Genomic DNA, 23061 nt, shown 5'->3' with positions numbered 1-23061 from the left:
TCTAGTGTAGATGTTCTAATGTAGATGTTCTAGTGTAGATGTTCTAATGTAGATGTTCTAGTGTAGATGTTCTAATGTAGATGTTCTAGTGTAGATGTTCTAATGTAGATGTTCTAGTGTAGATGTTCTAATGTAGATGTTCTAGTGTAGATGTTCTAATGTAGATGTTCTAGTGTAGATGTTCTAATGTAGATGTTCTAGTGTAGATGTTCTAATGTAGATGTTCTAGTGTAGATGTTCTAATGTAGATGTTCTAGTGTAGATGTTCTAATGTAGATGTTCTAGTGTAGATGTTCTAATGTAGATGTTCTAGTGTAGATGTTCTAATGTAAATGTTCTAGTGTAGATGTTCTAGTGTAGATGTTCTAGTGTAGATGTTCTAGTGTAAATGTTCTAGTGTAAATGTTCTAATGTAAATGTTCTAGTGTAGATGTTCTAGTGTAGATGTTCTAGTGTAGATGTTCTGGTGTAGATGTTCTAATGTAGATGTTCTAGTGTAGATGTTCTAATGTAGATGTTCTAGTGTAAATGTTCTAGTGTAGATGTTCTAGTGTAGATGTTCTAATGTAGATGTTCTGGTGTAGATGTTCTAATGTAGATGTTCTGTTCCTCATTTGTCTGATTCAGAAAAGCCCGTTCAGTTTTCTCTCCCGTAAAAGTTCTCCATCTGCTGGATGTTTCAGACCAAACGTTTGGGCTCTAAGGGGACCGATGGAGGTTGAGGTTTTCTTCTGCTCTGAAGGGGTTGAAGATCTTCTCAGAGCAGATGTTCTGCAGATTGACCGTCATGGATGAAGGCGTGTGGAAACATGCACACATTCAGAGCTGCTCAGCGTTTGGGTGAAATGATCAGCGGCGTGGTTGCAGACCCCCCTTATGGTTCTGCTCCACACTGTGATAGAAACTTCTGGTTTCATCGGATCCATCTAAGAATAGAAAAGTAGGAAGCAGCAGATGAATTCTGAATGGAGGATGTTCCTGTGGGATCTGCTGAAGCAACCATCGGTAGCAGCAACGTTTCAGGAACCTTTCAGGTGCTAAAGAGGCAGAAAGGCACGTCCATGAAACGGAAACTCAGGAGAGCACCTAAGGTCGATGTAGAAACAGGACGGAGGTTGCTACGGAAACCAAATCCTTAGACGGTCAACACTTCAGTTCCTGTCGGCAGAGCAAACTGTGGAAACGTCGGTGTCACGTTTGCTCCAGTTTACTGATAAGATTTCACACTGGAAAAGTGAAGCGTCAGCTCAACGAGACTTAAAGTATTATGGGATGTCTCTCTCTGGGAAATGGCCGGAATGAGCAGGAATGCTGATAATTTCCTAGTTCCCTCCATCTCCTCTGGTTTGGATTTTCAGGGAAACCTAAGATGGAACCAAACCTCCTGGAATGACCACGCAGTTCCAACAGCTGCTCATGTGGGGGCGCTGTGGTCTAAAACGAGCTCTGACTCCTCACAGCTCCTCACAGCTCCTCACAGCTCCTCACAGCTCCTCACAGCTCCTCACTGCTCCTCACAGCTCCTCACTGCTCCTCACAGCTCCTCACTGCTCCTCACTGCTCCTCACTGCTCCTTACAGCTCAGATGGACAAAAGACGGAACCGAATTCAGGATTTTTTTCTTCCAACAGTAAAGTTAGTAAAAATACAAAATTAAAGGAAAAAAAACTTAATTTATAAAAAGTCTTGTAGAAGAAAAAAACATTTTTGCTTCTAAAAAAAGAAAATGGAAACTGTTTTAACTTTGGATTTTAAAATCCACTGAATATTTCCAAAGTTTTATATATACTGTATCTAATTGACCTAATATCAGGACTTTATCACATTTCTGAACCAAATCTGAACTTTCCTGGTTCCTTAACTGTCCTCTCAGCTAACTGATGCGTTAATGCTAATGCTAATGCTAACACCACATTTGTCCGACTGTAACATCTATGATTCATTCTCAGTTTCGTCATTATTTCCATCTGACTCAGAATCATCAGCTGCCTTTGTGTTAAAAAGAGAGTCAGATTTCCAGCTCCTCATGATTCTGAATTAAGGTATTTTCACTAAATAGTTTATTTTTCAGAATAAAATTCATATTTATTTACTTTAAAGTCAACTTTGTATTTTTTTCTTTCATAAAAGCCAGAATATAATTCATTTCTGTTGTTCTCCTGACAGTTTTGTTCATCTGCAGCTTCACTCATGTTTGGTTTTTCTGTCTGAGCTGCTTTTGAAAGACCCACTCCCATGAAAATGATGCTTTTTATGTATTATTTTAGCGTTTTTCTGATGATGGAGGAAGCAGATGAAAGAAAATGAAGTTCAAATACATTTCTCGTTGTAAATCAGGAGCAGAAAAGATCGTATTTGGGACGTAGAAAATGGCAGTGAAAAAATAAACGTTTTATTTTGGAGGCGTGTTAGTGATGGTTTCTGTTGAGTTAAATAAAGTTACATGAAACTATTTCTGTAGCTAAAACTCCAATGTACTGCGTTCCTAAAACCAGTGAAAGTGTTTGTAACGAAGAGAAATGCAAAAACTTTAAAGAAACGTTTTATATTTGGTTTAATATATTAGTTAATAACAGGCATCCGTTTTAAAGTATTTAATAGTATTTCTTTTTTTTATTAAACTATTACATTTCTGGTTATCATTAACGATAATCATTTTTCTGTTTCTCTCAGTGTGTTAGCATCATGTCCGCTTTTATTGCTCCCATATTAAACATCGCTAACCACGGCGAAACACGCGTCTGCTGAACCATTTTTATCTGTTGGAGGAAAAAAGTGAAAAAATCCAGAAGAAATAAAAACAGTTTGTGAAGCAGCGAGAGCTTCATTCCTTCTGTCTGTAAGAACTTTACCTACGAAGACGCAACCATCATAAAACCTCATGGAAAAACTCTGAACAGCAACAACTTATGGAACTTTACACGTTTGCAAATAGATCATTTCAGTAACAATATTACAAAACTACCGTATTTAGTCACCTACAGTAAAAAAGGACAGAACTGCGCCACCTGCTGTAGCATCTCGTCCAAACGTCTTCACAGTCGCATCAATAATCAAAGTCATCAATCATCACAAAAAAAAAAACGCCTCTTTTCTGAAAGCTGCGCTGCAGACGGGCCTGCTGCAGGCGACTGCGCTGCAGACAGCAGTGGTGTAGACGGGTCTGTTGCATACAGCTCCACTGCAGGTGGTTACACAGCAGACGACTGCGCTGCAGATGATGTCGCTTCAGAAGATGCACTGCAGACGAGCCTGCTGCAGACGGCTACACTGCAGACAGCTGCGCTGCAGATGGCTGTGCTGCAGACGGTTCTGCTTTAGACGACTGCGCTGCAGATGACGGCGCTTCAGAAGATGCACTGCAGACGAGCCTGCTGCAGACAGCTACACTGCAGACAGCTGCGCTGCAGATGGCTGCACTGCAGATGGGCTTTCAGGAGCTTTTCACATCAAAAAGCTGGACGTTTCTAGAAACACAACAAGGTTCTGCCGGAGCTAAGCCACTAAGAAAGCTTCCCACCAACGTGGATGAAGGTTTGACACCAACACGGCGTCCTAAAACACACGAAGAACTTCATATTTAGAGTCTGAAAAGGCAAAAATGAAGATAAATAACTGAAGATAAAGGTTGACATTCTTGAAAACGTCTGGAGCTTTGACAGAACCGAGAGCGGGTTCAGGGTTCGGTTTAGCATCTGGACGGATGAAGGTCTGAGTTTTGATACAAGCCTTAAGTTAACGGAGATTTTCCTGAACGTCTCATTTCACAGAACACGAGGGTTCTGCGGATCAGAACCGGTTTCTTCAGCGGTTTGAAACCAAAGCACAGGAAATGGATTGAAGCACCATTTATGTTCGAACGGCATGAAGGAGGTTCAGGCCTTCAGGAGGATCACGCGGGCGGGGGGGCAGGTACAGACTGGCAGGATGAAGAGGGAACAAATCCCTGACGGAGGGGGGAGACCTCAGCACGTGGAGCCGGTGGGATCGACCTCCCCAGGAGTGTAAAAATCCGGGATGGGAAGGCCGGTGTGCAGCGTGACCTGAAAGGAACAGGAACACAAGCATTTGTCTCCTGCAGGGGGAGCTGTTGAGCTTTAAATGATCAGCCGGACTGCAGCTGATGTAATGGTTGCCCCCAGAAGGTTATGGGGGGGTCATGGTTTACCTGGACGTTTCGGTTGAGGCTGATGGCAGGGTAGAAGGCGCCCTCCAGGCCTTCGAAGGCGACCGGACCCTGCTGCTCATCGTTGAGGAGGAAGATGAGGATCCTGCGGGTGAAGTCCAGCAGCATCCCCACCGTGGAGCCTTTGGCGACGCCACCGTCTGTCCTGCAGCCATAGAGAAAGAAAAAAGTCTTTAAATTTACCCCAGAATAAACATTTAATACGTTTAGGCACAAATCCGTAACAAATCCTGCATTCATCGGAGTAACAACAGTGGGATGCAGGGAAGGAATTTCAGCTTTCATTTTGCAGGTTTTATGTCACTCCAGTTTGATGTTTCCTTTTCTAGCTCTTTGATTTGTTCGAGTGTGTTTTAAAATGTCTTCATGTGAAGTTCTGTGGGTTCAAGTTTATTGAGGTCATCATCTCCTGGATCAGATTTTGTTCTCTGGTGTCTCCTGCAGTTCCCGGTTTGGACACTTCATTAGAGTAAAGTTTTCATGTTATTATTTAAGCTCCTCCCATTCTACCTCGAGTTCTTCATCAGTCAGCTCTGACCCTGTACAGTTTGTAGATATCTTTCACTCCAAGTTTGATATTTTAGTTATAAAAAGTCTGAAAAAGCTGCAATAAACATGGACACTATGAAGTTAGCCCCTTGCTAACTTCTGCGAAGAAAATAATCAAAAACTCAATTGGAAATTAGTCAATTCAATAAAAGTTGGATCAAACTTCTAAAGAGATTGTAACGTCTCGGGTCATGTAAAGACTCATAAAATACAGTTCAAGCCGATGTTTGTCAGGACAAGAGAACACCCCCAAAACACCTTATAGGTGAGTGTCCGTACCCCTGTTGCAACAGAAAATGCATTTATGGCTCTGTTTCTCAGCGGAAGACTATTGGTGAAGTCCTTTGAATCTGATTTGACTGGTTTCAACTGGTCTTCAGCTCCATTGTGGATTGGATTTCTAACAAAGTATAAAAATTTAAGATAATATAAAAGTACAAGAATAAAAACCTTCATGCAACGATATAAAAGTATTAAAAACCCTTCATCTAACCTGGTATAAAAATCTAGAAAACCTCCATTTAACATAAAAAATATTTCAACACAAAAGGTACAATATATTTAGTCTCCATAGAAAAATTAAAAATATCACAAATCCTCAGAAACAATCAGACTCCACAAAACTTCTAAATGAATATCTAATTAGTAGGACCTTATCTTAAATATTAAATGTTATTGTTTCAATTTTAGTTCTCTGTTTTTATCTAATTTTACTATTTTATGTTAGCTTGAATACATAGTATGAATATATTGTTAAACTTTTTAATTTTTATGTTTCACTTGTAGAATATAATTTTATCGTACTGTATTTTGAATTAATTCTACTAAAAGAAAAAAAATCCAGGATAAGACAGGTTGCAGACAAGATGGCGCCCGAAAACATTTTCAACCGGAAGTGGAAATGTCGCAATTTCAAACCGGAAGCAGAAGTTGTGTGGTAGATCCATACAATAAGATTCATGGAGCTCGCGGCGGGAATGGTAAGCTCGTCGGAAGTTTCTCTGTCCGTCTTTAAAACTAATATTTAATATTATTTTATTGTCATATATGTTTCGATTCGTGGAGTATTTGTGTTGGACTTTATTCCCCCAAACGCTCGAAAGACGGAAACATGTCGACACGCAGCTAACGAAGCATTTGTAGCCTTGTTATTGTTCGCCATCACTACAATGTTACCGATCGAGGACTCGCAGAGCGGAACTCAGCAGAAATTACGTCATATTTTACGATCTCTGGAAATGATTTATGTTATTTAACCGGAGCTGTAATGTGGATGTCGGTGTATCTGAGCAGAGACGGTCTCGCGCTTCGAACGGTACTGCGGGTCTCGTGATTCAAATAGTTAATAAACACCAAAGACAAAGATCATTTTAGTCTTAATACATTCTTTAAATTCCCCTAAAATTGTAAAGTAAAGCATAAAGCTCTTGGATAATAAATCTGTTTCTAACTCATCGGCAGTAATGCCGTTTAATGTGTGACATCCTGTCAAGTAAATACATAAATAAAAACAGTCTTTTGCCTTTTTTTTCCACTGTTCATTGTTGTCATTTTTCTGGTTTTATTACTTTGGTTCTTTTTTAAATTAAATTTAATTTTCATGTTGATGTTTGCTGCTTGGTCTTAACCCATAAGAACCTGTAGTGACATCAGTAAAAATATCGACTTGAACTAATTCCACTTTTGAATATTTGTAAAGTGGATGACCGTAGTTCTGGATTTAGGGTGATCACATATTCTGTGATGTGCCAGTAAACTGAAACCCAAACATCAAAGTTCAGCCATCAAGCCCCACAAAGATCTTTTTTGTTTAACAGGAGCACGTTTCAGTCATTAATCCTGGCGAGGGGCTGGAGGCCCGTCCCGTCGACGACACACTCTTCGCTTGTCCGTTGTGTCCAAAGCAAAAGGCCACAACATGGAGGAGGATCCAAGGGCACTTTGAGGGACACGTGAACACCGCGTTTCGCTTTGAAGGTAGATTTCAGAAGAGTTCTTACTGATTCCAGAGTTTCTGTTCTCTGGATTTTTGTTTTTACTGATGTTTTGAATTGTGTCAGCTATGTAGAAATACTTTTAAGTAATGTTTATAATTTTCTTTTGTTAGTCACAATCATTTCTCCAGGGACTCCAGCTTCCTCTGACCAAAACATGCTTCATAGGTTAACAGGTTACTCTAAATTGCCTCTAGGTGTGAATGTGTGTGTAAAGGTGTGTGATTGTGGTTAGACTGGCGACCTGTCCAGGGTTAGGGTTAAGCTCCACCAGTGTTCTCTTTCTACGTCACAACTCACCGTTCGCTGATTTTATTATAGTGCAGCCATGGTGCACCCTGTTCTGTGTCCTGATTGGCTGGAGACCTTTGTAATCAATCTCCTCCGTGCCGTCTCTCTTGTGCAGAGATTTGCAGCCTGGATTGTTTTCATTCTATAATCCTGGACTTAGTTTTCTACGAAAATTAGAGCTTTGAGAGAGTTTGAACAAAAGAGAAAAGTGTGAAAATGTTCACGTCTGAGAAAAGTGGATAACGTGAGCAGTTTTATATAAAAAATGTAGTGGATATAACTGCCCAGCTGTAGCAAAAGACAAAAGAGTTTTATTTTTTTCATTAACAACAGAAGTGAAAGTAGTTTTTTTGCTGCACCAGCACTATGCTCCCTGCTAATTGCTGCCTAACCAAAGTCTACCTAAAGAAAACAAATAAAGCCCGTAAATCAAGACTACCAAGGTCCAACCCCAAACTAAAATAACAAAACCCAGCAGTGTAAGACTGCTGAGGATCAGGAGGGGAAATAGAACTAGTGCTGCCACAAAGGATTAATTTAATAGTCGACTCATCGGGTCATGAGCATCTGGATGTAAAGCACAAATCTGAATCATCATCAGCTTTGAACTAGAAACTAGATATACAGCATTACTGCAGTAATGCTAGTGTGATGCTGGAAGCTGAATTTGGCCGTTGAAGATGCAGAAATTGATAGCTGAAAACACTGAGGCTTAAAGCGCTGAAGCTAACAGCTGAAAATGCTGAAATTGAAAGCCAGCTAAAATACTAGCTAAATGCTAAATTAGCCTAAAATACTGAAAAAAGCTTAAGTTAGCCAAAACAGCTAGCATGCATCTGAAGTATTCAGTGAACTCCAAAATAGTCTAAAAAACAACAACAAAAAAACCAAAGTTAGCCAAAACAGCTAGCATGTAGCTGAAATATTAGCCAAACTCCAAAATAGCCTAGAAAAACCTTAATAAATGCCAAAATAGTCCAAAAATCTAGCAGAATGCCATTATAACTTTCACCTTTACTACACTGTGACTCCATAAAATGTAAAGTAACGACTAATCGACTTTTTTAATAGTTGATTAGTTGTTGATTAGTTGACTAATCATGACAGCACTAAATAAAACAAAGCAGCACAACTCAAAGTAAGACCCAGAACCTCCTCAGTCTGCTGCTCTGCTCCCTGCCCTCCTCGGTGGGCCCTCCTCTGCTCCAAGTACCTGCCAGGTCATGTTGAAAAGGTGTTCGAGGGTAAAGTTGTGCATGACATCATTTTTTTGTCTTTCTCAGATAAAATCATTTGCAGATGCAGCATGCCCTGCAGAGATGCAGCACATTACCACTGCCCGTTGTGTTGGACCACCATCATCAGAAAGGAGCAGATGCGATTCCACATCAAGTTCTGCAGACGGAAGACCACCCCGCTGACGTTTGTACCCGCCTACAACATGCCGCCGCACAAACGGGATCACGACTACTCTTGGCTGCCTCCCACTCCCAACGACTCCGACCGATCACCGCAGCGGCCCAGCGCCCCGTCCAGTCCAGAGGTGGCGCCACCAGACGACCACGATCCCCCGCAGCCGACCTCCACTTCCTGTGACTCCACTACCGGACCAGAGGAGCTGGTTCGGCCCAAAGCTTTCCCCACACAGACGCTGAAGAGGGCCAAGTGTCCACACTGTGGCCTTCTGCTCTACAAGAAGAACCTGGCAGCTCACGTTCAGAGGAAACACACGCAGAAGAAGGAGAAACCTGCTTTAAAAAGTGTGTGCATCGACCGCGCCAACGGGATATTCGCCGTCCGTAAAGCGTTTTCTCACGGCTTCTCCACGCCTGTTCACGTCCAGCGTAAAACGGGCGAGCAGCAGCAAACCACATGTGAACTTCGGGAGTGTCGAGAGCTCCTCATGCTAGCTCAGCGGAGCGGGCTGACCCCGACCGAGTGTGAACACATCCGGTCTCTGCAGTTCAGCTGCGACAGTGCTGCCGAGGAGCCGCTTCAGGCCGACGTCCTGGATGAGATGGTTTCTCTGAATCTCTTCGGCGCTGCAGCGGCAAACGACTGCAAAGACCGCCAGAAGGCGGCCCAGGAAGCCGGCGTGCCGCTGTCGGTCCCGGTTAATTTCGGAGGCTCTCCCAGACAGATCTGCGTGTCGGTTCACGAACCAAAAACTCTTTACTACAGCGTCCTCGGCCGAGTCATCGTCACATACAAAACTCTGCGTAACACCTGGCATTGCCCGTGTGCCAAGCCGCACAAGTCGTGTCCTCACAAGAACATAGCCAGGTGGCATCTCTTCCAGACGAGGAAACATCTGTTCACGCCGCCGTCGCAGACGGAGGAAAACTCAGAGGCGCCACCTTCGCCGGATCGGTCCTCCTCTGAAGACCTCGAAAAATCTGTTCGATACGTCTACGAGAAGAAGAAGATCCCAGCAGACCTGCAGGGAGACGCCAACGCCGTAAAAGCTCCAACCGAGAACCCGGAAAAGCTGCTTCCTGTTGAGACGGTTTGCCCGCTTTGCTCGGACGAGCCTCCTCTGACGGACGCCTTCCTGGTCACGGATGCAGCGATGGTCGTCGGGATGGCCGGACTCGGCAGGAGTACGTGTGGTTCATGGATCCGTATCCGCTCTTTGTTTGATCCTAACCGATGTCCCTTACAGATGTCTCCACCTACAACAAACGGTGCAGCTGCTGCGGCGGGGTTTACCGCTACCAGGAGTGGCGGGACGGCCTTCATAACTTCAACGATCGAGTCCTCCTCACTCTGGAGCTGTGTTTTTACCTACGGATTAATCTGCAGGTAACGACATCAGAAACTTCACTTACAGTCAACGTTTATAGAATTTAGTGAGTAATGATCTTAGGCTGTATTCAGACCGGACTCACGTGGTTCCCTGAACGTAAACCAGAGTTCATTTCCCTCAATAATCCGGAACAAAGTTTCAGTCTGAACACGCAGGACCAGGAACCGGTCTCAGATCCATCTTTCAAGGTGGTTCGTTTCCAATCAGTCTGAACTTTACTCTGAGATTCTGTCTGAATCCGGTCCACTCCGAGAAATAACCGGACCAGAACGTGGACCGTAGCGGACGAACGTGGAGCAGCGATGCAACAGCAGCTCACTGGAATGTGGTTCACCGATCAGCGAATAGAAAGCTTGAATAAGTGAACAATTCTGGTGAGGATTTGCAAACCGCAGCATCTCCATCTTTACGTAACTGCTGGCCAATGACTGGAGAGATCTTTAGTCACATGGTTTTGTTTGCAAGCTTTGGTCCAGAACAGAAATCTCCGGTAGATCCCAGTCGGAATACAGACCAAACACAAGGTTGAGGAGTCGACCTGGACCACATTAAGGGAACTCGGTCCAGAACAAACCATTTTTTCATGCTGTAATAGTGATTCTCCTGCGTATTTTGGCACGGAAAACTCAATGAGTTATCAATATTTAGCTAATATTTTAGCAACATGCTAATGTTTTGGGCTAATTTGGTATCTACTGAGTTTTTTCTTCGCTAATTTAGAATTTAGCTTCTATTTTAGCAACAAACATTTTTGACTAATTTGAATTTTATGCTAATTTGGAGTTTAGCTAATGTTTTAGCAGCATGCTAACGTTTTCTTGGGCTAATTTGGAGTTTAGCTCATATTTAAGTAACACACTAAATATTCTTGCATAATTGGCATGTATTAGAGATTTTTAAGCAGTTTTTGTACAAAATCTTTCAGAAATTTAGGTCAACTTCAGCACTTTTTCATAGTTTCATAAATATTCAGTCTTTTAGCAAATTTAACATTTTGAAAATAGCTTTTGCATTTTCAGCTCAAGCTGCTTTTCTTCTTCAGAATCTACTGGAATTATCATGTTAACCATTAAAAAGTTACAGTAAATAGAAGAACATAAACACTGGAGCTCCGGTGTGAAAGAGTTCAAAAAGTTTGGCCTCGTTTTTGCTCTTTTATGAACACACTGTAAGAAGATAAGAAGTTTTCCGGCATTCCTTTGACACATAGTTGCTTCCTGTACCCCCCAGAGTCACGTATCCGTGTCCGCATGCGTGACATGTCTGGAGAAACTCCACGGGAAGAAGTTTCCTCCAGCAGACACGATTCTAAGAGCGTATCTCCACTTTGAAGCCCTGAGCAGCACCGAGTATGCGTACGCCTGCGTGAACTGTGGACCTTCTCCTCCTGTGGTGGTTCTGGAGCGTCACAGGAAAGCAGTCTGTAACCTGGAAGGTGAGCGAGTGTTTGTTGTGCTACCTGAAGGGATGTGAGGTTTAAATGTTCTTCTATTGATAGTGAGTGAGCTGAGAACGCCCTCGGAGGACTATGACGGACAGCAGAACATTTCGGATTTCTGGGACGCTATAAACCTGGATATGATCAGCAGAGGCTTTTTCCCGAGTGAGTGTAACAATCATCGTAATTCTTCATTTTTGACCCACAAACACATTTTCCAGCTTTGTATTTTTGAGTAAATATGTTGCGTTTCAGAGTCTTCAACAAACCCGTTTGTGGTTAAGCCGTCCTATGAGAACTGGGCGCCATGGATCGGGAAACAAACCCGGAAATCCGACAGCGTGTTCAACACGGAATACAAGAAGATAACTCAGGATCAAACGGAGGCAGATCTGAGCGAAGCCGCAGAAGACCGTCTGTTCGATATCCTTCTGCAGCAGCAGGTATTACTGTTACTGTACCGGACTGGTACCGGGTCGGAGGCCTTCACACCGGGTGGTGGTGCTGGGCGACATGGAAAGAGCTGTATATCGTGATATAGATTATTTAATATCACAATAACGATATGTATCTCAGTATACCACAATTATTAAGTATATTTTTAGATGTTCTCTGGAAAAAAGGACAAAAATGTCGTTACTTGGTTTTCTCTGACTTTGTTTACATGTGACTGAATAGTTAAAACTGTTTTTATTGAACAACAGTTTAAGTTTCTTCATAAGAAAACACATTTTTGCACAGAATTTCAGCAATAAAAATGACCAAATCTAAATTATAGAAGAGAAATGCCGCGGTAGACACTCTCCTATCGATGTGTATCGTCATGTCGCCCAGCACTAGCGGTGGGAGATGGGCGGCTGCTGGGGTCAGGATACACGCCAGTCCGTCATGGAGCTACTCATATAACCCAAAATCACAAATCAACCGCCTCATTGGGCTTCTGGTAACTGTATTGAAGCAGAAGGTCAGTCCTAAAATAGAAACAATAGCTAATAGCTAAACTAAACGGGTTATCCCTGTCCTTAGACCCTTCTTCCTGGTGAGGAAAAACTCCTTAAAAAAACCTGATTAAGGGAAAAGGAAACCTCAGGGATGTCCACATGTTGGAGAGATCCTCCCAGGATGGACAGGAGGTTTACCAGGACGGTTGAAGAAGAATTAGCTTATCAACTCTACAAGTACGTATCTGAACAGAGTTCAGCCAGATAGGACGGGGGGAGGAGGAGGAGCATTAAACTTGAGTTGTGTCAGAAGAGACGCGGCAGACCCGGTTTTGGCGTCTTCGTCTGGTATGGATACAGCATTAGGGCACCGGCGGCGTTCTGAGTCCAAACCCCAGGACCCCGTATCTAATGGGATCAGCCATCATGTCAAGAATCGACGAGTTAGGGTCACCAAAACATCAAAAAGTGAAGTGGAGGGACCTGAACCGAACAATCTGTGAGGACTTGGGAGTGAGAATGTGTTTGCTCAGTGTGGACTTTGACATCAAGTCTCCTTGAATCCAAAGACCTGGACCATCAGAAAACTCTGCAGGACGTGTAACGTGGACACCACAGGATCCCGGCTGGATCTGATCAAGAGGCTGCAGGAGAAGATGGAGATCCGGCAGACCCACGACAAGGTTCTGCAGTCGCTCTGGGGAGCTTCTGGTGAGTTTGTTGGGTCGGTTTGTGAATGCCTGAAGCGAGGAGCTCATGTTCCTTCTCTTCCCCACCAGGTGGATGGTCTGTAGTCCTGTGTCCACATGGAGTCGTCTACGCCCTGAAACTCAATCTCAGGAATGAAAGTCCCAGAGATTTCGCAGACCTCCTGCTGTCATGGAAGCATTTCCCTAATATATGTTTGTATGACTTTGCACACGATCTGGTGACGCACACAAACCTACGAACAGTCGACGACCCCGTCTTTCAGCCTGACGAAGGGAAGCTCGCCGAACCAACGCCGGAGAACCTGCAGGAAGCAGCCAGAGGGAAGCTGCGGGTGTCGCTGCCGTGGCTCGCAGAGAAATCTAACCTCCCCGACGAAAACGCTCATCCCGTGACCGGATCCAACCAGCGGTACGTTCTTTACGACAAATTCCACGAGGCGGATCCAGACGATCCAGAGGAAGTGCTGAGGAGCGTCAACCTCGTCCCAGAAATCCCAGGTTCTGTGAACGGCCCGGCGGCGGAGCAGCTGTTCTCAGATATGAGGAAAAACGACGACTTCCTGAACATCATGGCGCCCTCCACACACGTGTTCCTCATGAGGAACATCATCCAACACCGAAACACGGAAAGCAACCGCAAGCTGGTCGCTCGGCAGCTCAAACGTGGTCGCCACGGCGTTTTCCAGCTGAAGAGACTGAAGGTCAAATAAATGAAAATGTGGAAAAATAAAAACCTTTGATATCAAATATGGTTTTGATTTTACGATCGAACGACATTAGGTAGTAAAATATACAAATATCAGCTCAAAACTACTATATACTGACAGGAAGAACTTTCTAGATGTTGGTGTGAAGGTTCAGTGATTCTCCTGCTTTCCATACATTTATCAGCACATAAACTCATTCACACTTTCAGAGATTTCAGGAATCTTGGTGTCAAAACGTTTAAAAACTTTAAAAGGATTTGAAATATTGATAAATATGCCACCAGGAAATGAAAGTGAAAGTCTTCAAATTTCAAAATTGCAAATAGATTATTAACAAGACTTTAAATATATTCATGGGTTATGTTTTCATCTTTTGTAGCATTTTTCAAAAACTTTAGCTAATATTTTAGCTACATGCTAATGTTTTTGGCTAATTTGTTATCTACTAAGGTTTTTATAGGCTAATTTAGAGTTTAGCTTCAATTTTAGCAACAGGCTAACATTTGTCACTAATTTAGCTTTCGGATTAATTTTAGGCTATTTTGGAGTTTAGCTCATATTTAATCAATGTGTTTTTTGGGATGATTTGGCATCTGTTGTGGTTTTTTTATGCTAATGTAAGTTTAGCTAATAGTTTAGCTACATGCTAATGTTTTTGGCTAATTTGTTATCCACTGAGGTTATTTTAGGCTAATTTAGAGTTTATTTTCTATTTTAGCGACAGGCTAAAGTTATTGACTAATTTAGTTTACTGAGGAAATTTTTCCTATTTTTGAGTTTAATATTATTTAAGCAACGAGCTAGCTTTTTTTGGGCTCAGTTGGCATCCACTAAGATTTTTGGGCTACTTTGGAGTTTAGTACATTTAATAGTTTAAGTAACACACTAAATATTTTAGCAAAAATGGGCATTTATTAGGGATTTTTAATCAATTTAACTACAATTTTATTCAGAAATTTAGGTCAACTTCAGCTCTTTCATAGCGTTTCAGTGACATTTCCAGTCTTTTAGCAAATTTAACTTTTTACGATATCTTTTGCATATTCAGCAAATCCCTGCAACATTTTCAGCAAAAAGCTTCAGTATCTTCAGCAACTACTTTCAGGGAAAAAGCATTCACACTAGCATTATCACAGGTAAGGTTTTATTTAAATTTGATGCTGAGATATTCATGATGTTGGCTGTCTGTTATTCGATGTTGCTTTATCCGATGCTCCTTAAATGCAGCACATTTCAAAATTAATATTTAAATGTGTGAGACAGCAAATCGTAGATCCGAATAAATCATATAAAATATTAACTTTAAAACTATTTTAGTTGAGGTTCCTGAAGCTAAAAGAGAAAAAAGTTAACTTAAACACGAGGCTGAATTATCCATAAATCCCCGTGAGATGCTTCATAAACGTGAAACAAACTGATGCTCGACAGAACCAGGCGGCGGCGGCGGCGGCGGCGGCGGCGGCGGCGGCGGCGCTTCCATCTACCTGTTAGTGTGCGAGTTGTTGTGCATGAACCAGGAGCGGTTGTTGTCCACGTACATGGCCCAGGCTTTGTCGTCCTTCCCCAGCATCACGTCCTTCAGCACGTCGGCCCGGGCGATGCCGAAGGCGGGGTCTGGGTGGTTGTCGTAGCGGTCGATGGTGATCTCCCAGTAGTGGACGCCGCGGGAGAAGGCGGTGTTCCCCATGACCACGCGGTCGTCGTAGCTGTTGCAGGTCACCGTCAGGTTGTCGTTGGAGAACAGGATGTCCGGGTGAGCGGACGAAGGGTCGAAGGTGAACCAGGCCACTGCATGGTGAACGGAGGGGGCGGAGTCAGCACTGATAAGGTCACAGACTGTCAGAACAATGACGGAACGAACGGCACACACGTCTGGAACGGTTAGATGAGGGGAAGCTGCACTGAAGAAGATCTACAGGGAGAAACTCTATCACTACATCACCTCACAGACTCAAATACGGCTTTACGTGAAACGGCATCAACTCTACCGACGGCGGCCTCAACCGGAGGGAGGAGTTCAGACCATAACTTCAAACATTCCTTAAGTGAAAAACTACAAATGCTTTAGCTCCGCCCATTTAGTGTTTCTGAAGGAACGAAGGTGAGAATCTCTGGGATGTATTTAGAGTCAGAAGTCCACAGAACTGTGATTATGGTCTGTCGGCGTGACGACGAACGAACGGCTGAAAACACCAAAGATCAGCTTAGATTAAAACTATTTAAGGAGAATATGTGATCAAATCAGGATCAGATCAAAGTCAATGAAGATACATCTGAAAAAGTAGTGAAAATAAAAAGAAATAGTTTTAAACTCAAAGGTGTGTTAGGGCCGGTTTAAAAACTTTTTTTTTAAATTATGACTTCAAATCTCGTAAATTTATGATAAAAGAGTTGTATATTTATGACTGTAAACATCTTAGGATAAATTATGACTTTTATTCTCTTAAATTTATGAGAGTTAAAGTTTTACATTTTAGGATAAAAAACACATTTACAAGATAAAAAGTCGTCAAGTTATGAGAAAACAAACTTGTAAATTTATGAAACTTAAAGTTGTAAATTTATGAGAAAAAACCTCATAATATTACTTTAAATAATTATTACATTTTCAGAAAATGTTTAATTTCAAAGTACATACTTTTAACAGAAAATACTGAAAATTAATAGTAAAATCAAATTTAAATTAGAAGAAATACTGAAAACCTAAAATAAAAAACAATAAATCCAAAACTGTTGCAAAATTTATGAAATGTTTATCAGTAGCAGTAAAATCGTCTGTTTTTGTTCCTTCTTTTCATTTACATTTCATCTCAGAAATGTTCAGAGTTGATCCTGATTTTACGTGGTAGTGGCGCTTTCAGCTCATTGGCTACCAGCAGATGATTGAGGTCACAGAGGTCACGGTGACATCATCTCTGTTGTTGGCCTGCACCCACATATAATTATGAAAATCATTCATTCACACTTTGTTATTTGGTAACACTTCTAGTTTTTTTCTCATTTGTCCATGTTTGCATTTATTCTTTCACATTTTCAATATTTCTTCTAGTTTATGATGTGACGTTGTTTTCACATTTTAATTTACAACCTGGTTTATCTCCAGCTTTAAAACGTTTCTGATTTCCTCATGGATCTGCCGTCAAGCCTCTTTGGGTTCAGTCCTGCTCCGGTGGTGGAGTGGGCATCCTGCAGACTCAGCAGTTAAACACGTCTTACTAGTCTCTACGCTTAGACACATGTGGGGGGGGACGGGGGGCAGCTGCTGTCTGGTGGTCTCCACTGACCGTCACGCCTGCAGTTGTCATCATGAGAAGGACGCTCTCATTACACGCTCTCATTTCCCCAAAGAAACGCTGAACTAATGAGGGTTCAGGTGTTCAGGTGTGGAGTCCACAGAGCAGCAGGCTGCCCCCTGCTGGTGGAAGAGTGATGAGACAGGCAGAGGTCCAGAGGGGGGGCAACAGCAACAGAAGCGTCCATACCTGAGCCTAGAGACTGAATATCACATGGAGGGAGTCCAGCTGAAAGGAGGGAGGGGGGGCGAAGCGGGGAGCAGACAGTGGGGGGCGGAGGGGGGGTAAAAAGCAGATTTGATCAGGGAAGAGCAGCTGCAAGAAGGAAACTTCCTTTTACCAAAATAAAAGAAAACACCTGGAAAGAAGGCGGGAAAACATCAAAGAAACAAAAACATCAAAGAAACGAGGACATTGAGGCCTTTGAGGAGCCTCCAGCACGAGGTCAGTGAACGCCTCATCCTCAGTCTGACTGAAGGAGGTCAGTGAACGCCTCATCATTGGTCTGACTGAAGGAGGTCAGTGAACGCCTCATCCTCAGTCTGACTGAAGGAGGTCAGTGAACGCCTCATCATTAGTCTGACTGAAGGAGGTCAGTGAACGCCTCATCCTCAGTCTGACTGAAGGAGGTCAGTGAACGCCTCATCCTCAATCTGAAGTACTTTTGGTTTTTAGACTCAGCTAACTAGTAGAACTCTGAGGCTACATGCTAGCAGAACCTTTTACAGAAACTGTTAGCATTTCATCACTATGTTGTGTTGAAACCATCGACTGTATGTGATAACTGGACTCAATGATTCAACCAAATGAAGTCAATTCAGTCGCCCTTTTTTTAACACTACGGACGCCACTTGGAGCCAGACATCGTAGGTGAGCAGTGATTGGTCCAAATCGGTCTCAGTCATAGTTTCTATGGAAACCACTCTCACCAATCAGGAGTGAGCTCTCTGGAAGGCCACGCCTCCACCATGTGAAAGCAGGCTACAGGAAATCTGTCAGGCAGGCTCCGCCCACTTTTAATTGAGGCATCTTATTGGTCAGTTAATAACTTGAAATACAGAGAAAATATTTAAAAAAATGAAAAGTTTAAAAAAGTTTCTGAACCAGAATGTTTATTCTGACCAACAGAATGACTGATAACAGCTGGTTGTTTCTCCGTAGAAGTCTATTGGATTTTAGCTTCTTGGAGCCAGCATGTACTTCCTGTTTGGAACACCAGGGGGAGGAGGGCTCTCTCAGTCCAGTTCTCTTATACTGTCAATGATTATCTCTGAATTCTGTCTCTGCTTCATAACTCTTAAAGACTACAGAATGAGGTCGATCCAGTTCTCTGGATTTGAACTTGATTCTGAAACCATCTCTCTACTTTTTTACACTAAATGTTAAATATGACGTCACCTGTTTGCCAAAACCAACAAATAAGAACATATAACGAAAACTATTTATGTCTCCACTGTGTTCTGATGCTGACAGCGTGGATGGTTATATAAAATAACAAATCATTCATTCTGGTCTATATTTGCCAGTCTTGTGAGCATCAATGCACACTAGTTTTTTGCAGAGACTTCTGGGTAATTTCCTGGGCACTGAGTTTTTGGACTGGATGTTCTCGAATTAATATGATTTGTAGGACGGGATTCTCGTTCAGCATTCAGATACTAGAACTGCTCTTCTCTGCAGCGATGCAGGATGTGAGCTTAGCGTTGGTCATGTGACCTGGCGGGAGCCGTCAGCTATTGGATGAAACGCTTTAGCTGAGCATTAATGCTGAGAGTCAAACTGTCCACTGGAACACAGAGCAGATTCAGGATACGTTCACTATTTGTTTTCTCTGAGTTTTTAGTCTTTAAGTCTGAATAAAAACATGATTTATTCTGATTAACAGCAGCGTTTGTGAGCAGAACTGTACAAGTCCATCAGAGACGTGGATGATCCTACAGTTAATGCACTCAGAGAACATGGAGAATCTGTTTTACGTCATAGACGATGGTGGCCATAAACTCAGTCCAGTTTCTGAGCCTCAGATCAGAACTTTTAGGTCCACTGAAGGGTAGCGAGTTTCCCTGAAAGCAGAGCAGCATTAAGTAATCAAGCAGATGAGAGGATTACCCAGCAGCCACCTGCTGCTGACGCCACAGCTTTAGAACCCAAACTCAGCAGTGAAGCGGAGAGTTTCAGAAACTGGAAACGTTCTGAGAACGTGGATCCACAGTTGAAAAGCTTCCCTCCTTCAGAACAAAACTTCAGTCTGAGAACATTTATGATTCGTCACATCTCCAGGACAAACCAGATTTTCTGCTTTTCTTAGAAGTTCAAAGAAACGAGTTTGTGATCAAACAGTCACTGTGACCCGAAACGTCAGAACTCAAATCTGATAAAAACCCTAAGAACTGATGAAAATCATTTGTGTTTAAAGTAGTGATAAAAAGATGATTCTCATAAATCTGCTGCTTTATTACAAACATAAACTATTCAACTAAAATAGACAAAAATCCCTAAACTGAACATTTCTTTATGCATTCTATCCTTTATGCTGTTATTTTAGGGATTATCAGACATTTCAATGACATTAAAACTTAATCTGAACTTTTCATGGTCTATTTCCTGTGGTTGAGGATCATTTTCCTGTCAGTAAACATTTAGATACTCTGGAGAGCAGAAACGTTCATGTTGGATTAACGCTTTTAAACCAGAGATGTTGTCGGTGACGGCTAAACACACACGCACTTTGACCTTCTGTAACTCTTCAAATAAGGTAAATCAGATGATTTGATGCAGAGAAGGCGGTGGTCCACTACCGTAAAGTTTAGTATATCGGGACACGGCTTCAGGATCTGGAATGACGTTTATTACATTAACCCTTTAAGGCTTTAGAATGTGAACACTGGAGCTATAGAGCTCTGGTCTTAAAGACTTAATAAACTGAAATCCAGAGCTACAATCCCAGACCATGAAACCCTCACCGCCATGCTTACTTAGTGTTTCTGTCACAGAAATAATACATTTTGTCGTCATTAAAGGTAATTTTTTTTGCTGCGATTGCTAATATCTCACAGTGTTATATGGATTCTCAAACGAGAAGCTCCAACAATTGTTCTGCTCTCAGTTTGGCCACTAGGTGGCAAACGCGCTGTAGATTTACACCTTATTCCAGAAGACGAAGAAAGAATGAGAAAAAAATTGTGTTTTGGACCACAAATGGTTACTTTAAAAAATATTTCACTTAAAGAGTTTGGAAAAATCATATGAAGATGCTCATTTAGTCAGAATGTTTGTTTGCGTTCGCATTAGTCGTCCTATGGGAAATCCCACTATACGTTAGCATCAAGCTAGTGGGGTTTAGCATTATGAGTTAGCTACTTTTACAAATTGATTATTGATCTATTATATTTAGATCGATTTTATTAACCCATTCCTATTCATTAGTAATTTTACTTCTCAATAATTTTTGTATTTTTCAGGCAAAAACGGCTTTTTAACCCTTTAACACCTGAGACGTCGGCGGTGACGCTTAAACACAAAATCTTTAACGTACTGTAACTTTAGAAGCAGCTCATCAAGCTGCTTCTCTTCTTTAAAATCTACTGGAATGATTCTATTAACGGTTGAAAAGTTACAGTAAATCAAAGAACATAAAACTGGATTTTAAAATAAAATAAAAATAAATAAAAGCTCAACATTTGTTGGGTTTAAACCAATATTTCTCTCAATCAAATGAAGAGTTTTAAATGGAAATTTGGCCCTGAGGCTTGTAGAGTCTGAGATGAAACTGTTACTTTCTATCGTGTTTCTTTCATTATTGACTCGTTTTGTTCCCGTTTCAATAAAGTTTTATACAAACTGAAGGTGAGCAGCAGGTGAACGTACTCTCAGAGGTCTGCATGACCAGCGTCTTGCTGTACTGGCCCACACCGCTGGCGTTGAAGGCCTTCACCCTGGACCTGTAGGTGCTGTTGAAGTGGAGCCCGTCCACCGTGCAGATGGTCTCCGTCCCCACGTACACTTCCTGTCAGGACACAAGCACTTCCTGTTAAGCCGTCGGCGTTTTCCTGCAGGTTCGGATCTGACAGCCTGAGCGAGGGAGCGTGGGCGCTGCAGCCCACGCCGCGGTATAAATAGATCCGGAGACACAACTCGCCGGGCTCAGCGTGGAGCTGCGTTGGTGAGACTCGGTGAGTCAGAGGAGGAAGAAAAAAGGATTCTGTCTTCCTGAGAAAACAGGATTTCATAGAATCGAGGAAAAACTGCGTTCTCATCAAGACTGAAGACAGATCTGATCTGGAGGCAGCAGATCCAGATCAGGGATCTGTTCAGATGAGACTGATCTTCCTCTGGAGGAACAGAAGATGAGGACAGAAGGATGGAGAGATGAAGGACTTCATCTGGAGGGACGGAGAACAAGTGTCTTCTCATTTATTCATCGTTAGCTAGAATGAACATCAGACTTTAATGGCTCCAAATGACACTTTCACCTCCACGGAGAGGAGAGCTCCACAGAAACAGATGTTTTTAGATCCTGACAGCTGAGAAACCTGATCCAGACGGAGGAACTCCTGCACCTCACAGGACCGGGATCAGCTCGGGGGGAACTCGTCGGCTCAAACGTCGGTTCATGGATCCATAACATCCTCCAGTCTTCAGCGGTCCAGATGAGCTTCTGGTTCTGATTCTGATCACATTCTCATCCCAACTCGTCACATATTGACGTTTGGTTAAGTTCTGCTCCGCGTCACTCGTTGACGTTTTGGGTCCACAAGTCGACGTTTTTCAACGTCCTGATTGTTCCTGTTAAATCACTGAACCACAACCTCCAGAACACGAACCAGAACCGGTCCAGTACTGCAATGCGTAGCACACCGGTCTAAAAACCAGACACAAACTGGTACCAGACATGGTACCGAATGCAAGACCGGACGCAAACCAGAAACAGTTAAGCGGTACCAGACGCGGAACCAGGCACAAACCAGTACCAGACGTGGTAACGGATGGGGTACTGGACGCAACCAGACGCGGTACTGCATCCGGTACTGGACCCGAACCGGCACCGGGACCCAGTACCGGATAAAAAACGTACGTGGTACTGGATGCAGTACCAGATGCTAACCGGACATGGTACCGGGCCAGAACCAGAGGCAGCACCGGGAGCGAACCTGTAGACTACCGGGTTTAGGTTTGTGTACCGGTACTGGCTGCGTCATGAAGACCAGTGTGTATTGGGTACCGGGTACGGTACCGGGTACGGTACCGGGTCCTGAGGGTGGGTTTCATGAACAGCCAACACGTCAAAAATGGCGAGTTGAAGACACCAAAACGTCAACAAATGACCTGGAGGGTCCTGAACCAAACGCCAGTCTGTGACGAGTTGGGATGAGAATGTGTTTGGACCTCAGGATCAGAACCAGAAGCTCATCTGGATCACTGAAGACTGGAAGATGTTATGGACCGAAACCTTTGGTTCATGAAAATGTCAAACACGGAGGAGGAGGTGTGGTGGTATGGTTTCTCTGGGTCTCCATGAACCGAAGCTTTCTGCTGATTTCTGTTCTCTCTGCTGTGAGCTGAAACCCAAAGAGAAGTCCGGTTCTACCAGAACCATCTGAGGTCAAAGGAACAGGTTGGGGGAGGGGTCGGCGCCGTCGGATGAACGAGACAGAAGATGGAAACCAAAGAAACATCTCTGGGAACGTCTGGAGAGAACTTTTCATCTAAACTCTGGTTAGAACGTCTTTTCTGAAGGTGGTCGGCGCTTTCATCAAGTGGGCGGGACTAAGTACTTATGGAGGACTCCTATAGGTCCATCCACCTGCCAATCAAGGACTGAAAAGCTCTAATTATGCACAAACTTAAAGTAAAAATCATAAAAACTGTAAACATGAAGCGGCTTCTGTAAACATCCGTTTGTTTTTTAACATGGAAGTCAACAGAAAACGACTCAAATGTTTGCAGATCGACTTTTTACTTTGATTTACTTCATCACGATATTTTCATTCTGTCGTGTTTTTGTCCTCTCTGAATTTGTTTGTGTTTCTGCAGCCCAAAGATGATTTTTATCTCTGAATCATCTCGTGTTTCCTGGAAGTATCAGGAGAATCGGATCAGATTCAGATGATCTTCAGATCTGCAGAGAACGTCTCTAAACTCTGAAT

At 42.8% G+C, this 23061-nt stretch overlaps 2 protein-coding genes across 6 annotated transcripts in view; one reads left to right on the top strand and one right to left on the bottom strand.

The window, feature by feature from the left end:
* Positions 1 to 341: 341 nt before the first annotated feature.
* Positions 342 to 23061, bottom strand: part of trim9 (tripartite motif containing 9) — a 42604-nt gene continuing 19884 nt past the window's right edge. Inside the window, exons 7-11 of one of the 4 annotated variants that reach the window (XM_024275207.2) lie at positions 20783 to 20921; positions 17105 to 17143; positions 15107 to 15410; positions 4169 to 4331; positions 342 to 4043 (exon numbers count right to left, since the gene is read on the bottom strand). In XM_024275207.2, the coding sequence (XP_024130975.1) occupies positions 3966 to 4043; positions 4169 to 4331; positions 15107 to 15410; positions 17105 to 17143; positions 20783 to 20921 (723 nt within the window). In that variant the 3' untranslated portion in view covers positions 342 to 3965. The remainder of the gene's footprint in view (positions 4044 to 4168; positions 4332 to 15106; positions 15411 to 17104; positions 17144 to 20782; positions 20922 to 23061) is intronic. The other 3 variants (XM_024275222.2, XM_024275215.2, XM_024275230.2) reach the window with 3 other exon arrangements.
* LOC112148182 lies at positions 5600 to 13653 on the top strand. 2 transcript variants are annotated; one of them, XM_024275058.2, is made up of 9 exons: positions 5600 to 5715; positions 6553 to 6712; positions 8304 to 9620; positions 9683 to 9822; positions 11057 to 11261; positions 11325 to 11429; positions 11520 to 11707; positions 12775 to 12916; positions 12985 to 13653. In XM_024275058.2, the coding sequence occupies exons 1-9, from the start codon at positions 5695 to 5697 to the stop codon at positions 13623 to 13625; spliced, it is 2919 nt and encodes a 972-aa protein (XP_024130826.1). In that variant the 5' UTR covers positions 5600 to 5694; the 3' UTR covers positions 13626 to 13653. The 2 variants fall into 2 exon arrangements, with proteins under 2 accessions (XP_024130826.1, XP_024130816.1); XM_024275048.2 differs by lacking the exon at positions 5600 to 5715 and adding an exon at positions 5741 to 6050.

The sequence above is a fragment of the Oryzias melastigma genome, linkage group LG22, assembly GCF_002922805.2.
Source record: "Oryzias melastigma strain HK-1 linkage group LG22, ASM292280v2, whole genome shotgun sequence".
Lineage (NCBI taxonomy): Eukaryota > Metazoa > Chordata > Actinopteri > Beloniformes > Adrianichthyidae > Oryzias > Oryzias melastigma.
This window is presented reverse-complemented; position numbering and strand designations above follow the sequence as displayed.

Coding starts and splice junctions, on each gene's coding strand:
- LOC112148182 (XM_024275048.2), top strand. CDS start 6,003: ATGTGGATGTCGGTGTATCTGAGCAGAGACGGTCTCGCGCTTCGAACG. Junction 6,713..8,303: donor CACCGCGTTTCGCTTTGAAG/GTAGATTTCAGA, acceptor TGTCTTTCTCAG/ATAAAATCATTTGCAGATGC. Junction 11,430..11,519: donor CAGCAGAGGCTTTTTCCCGA/GTGAGTGTAACA, acceptor GTTGCGTTTCAG/AGTCTTCAACAAACCCGTTT.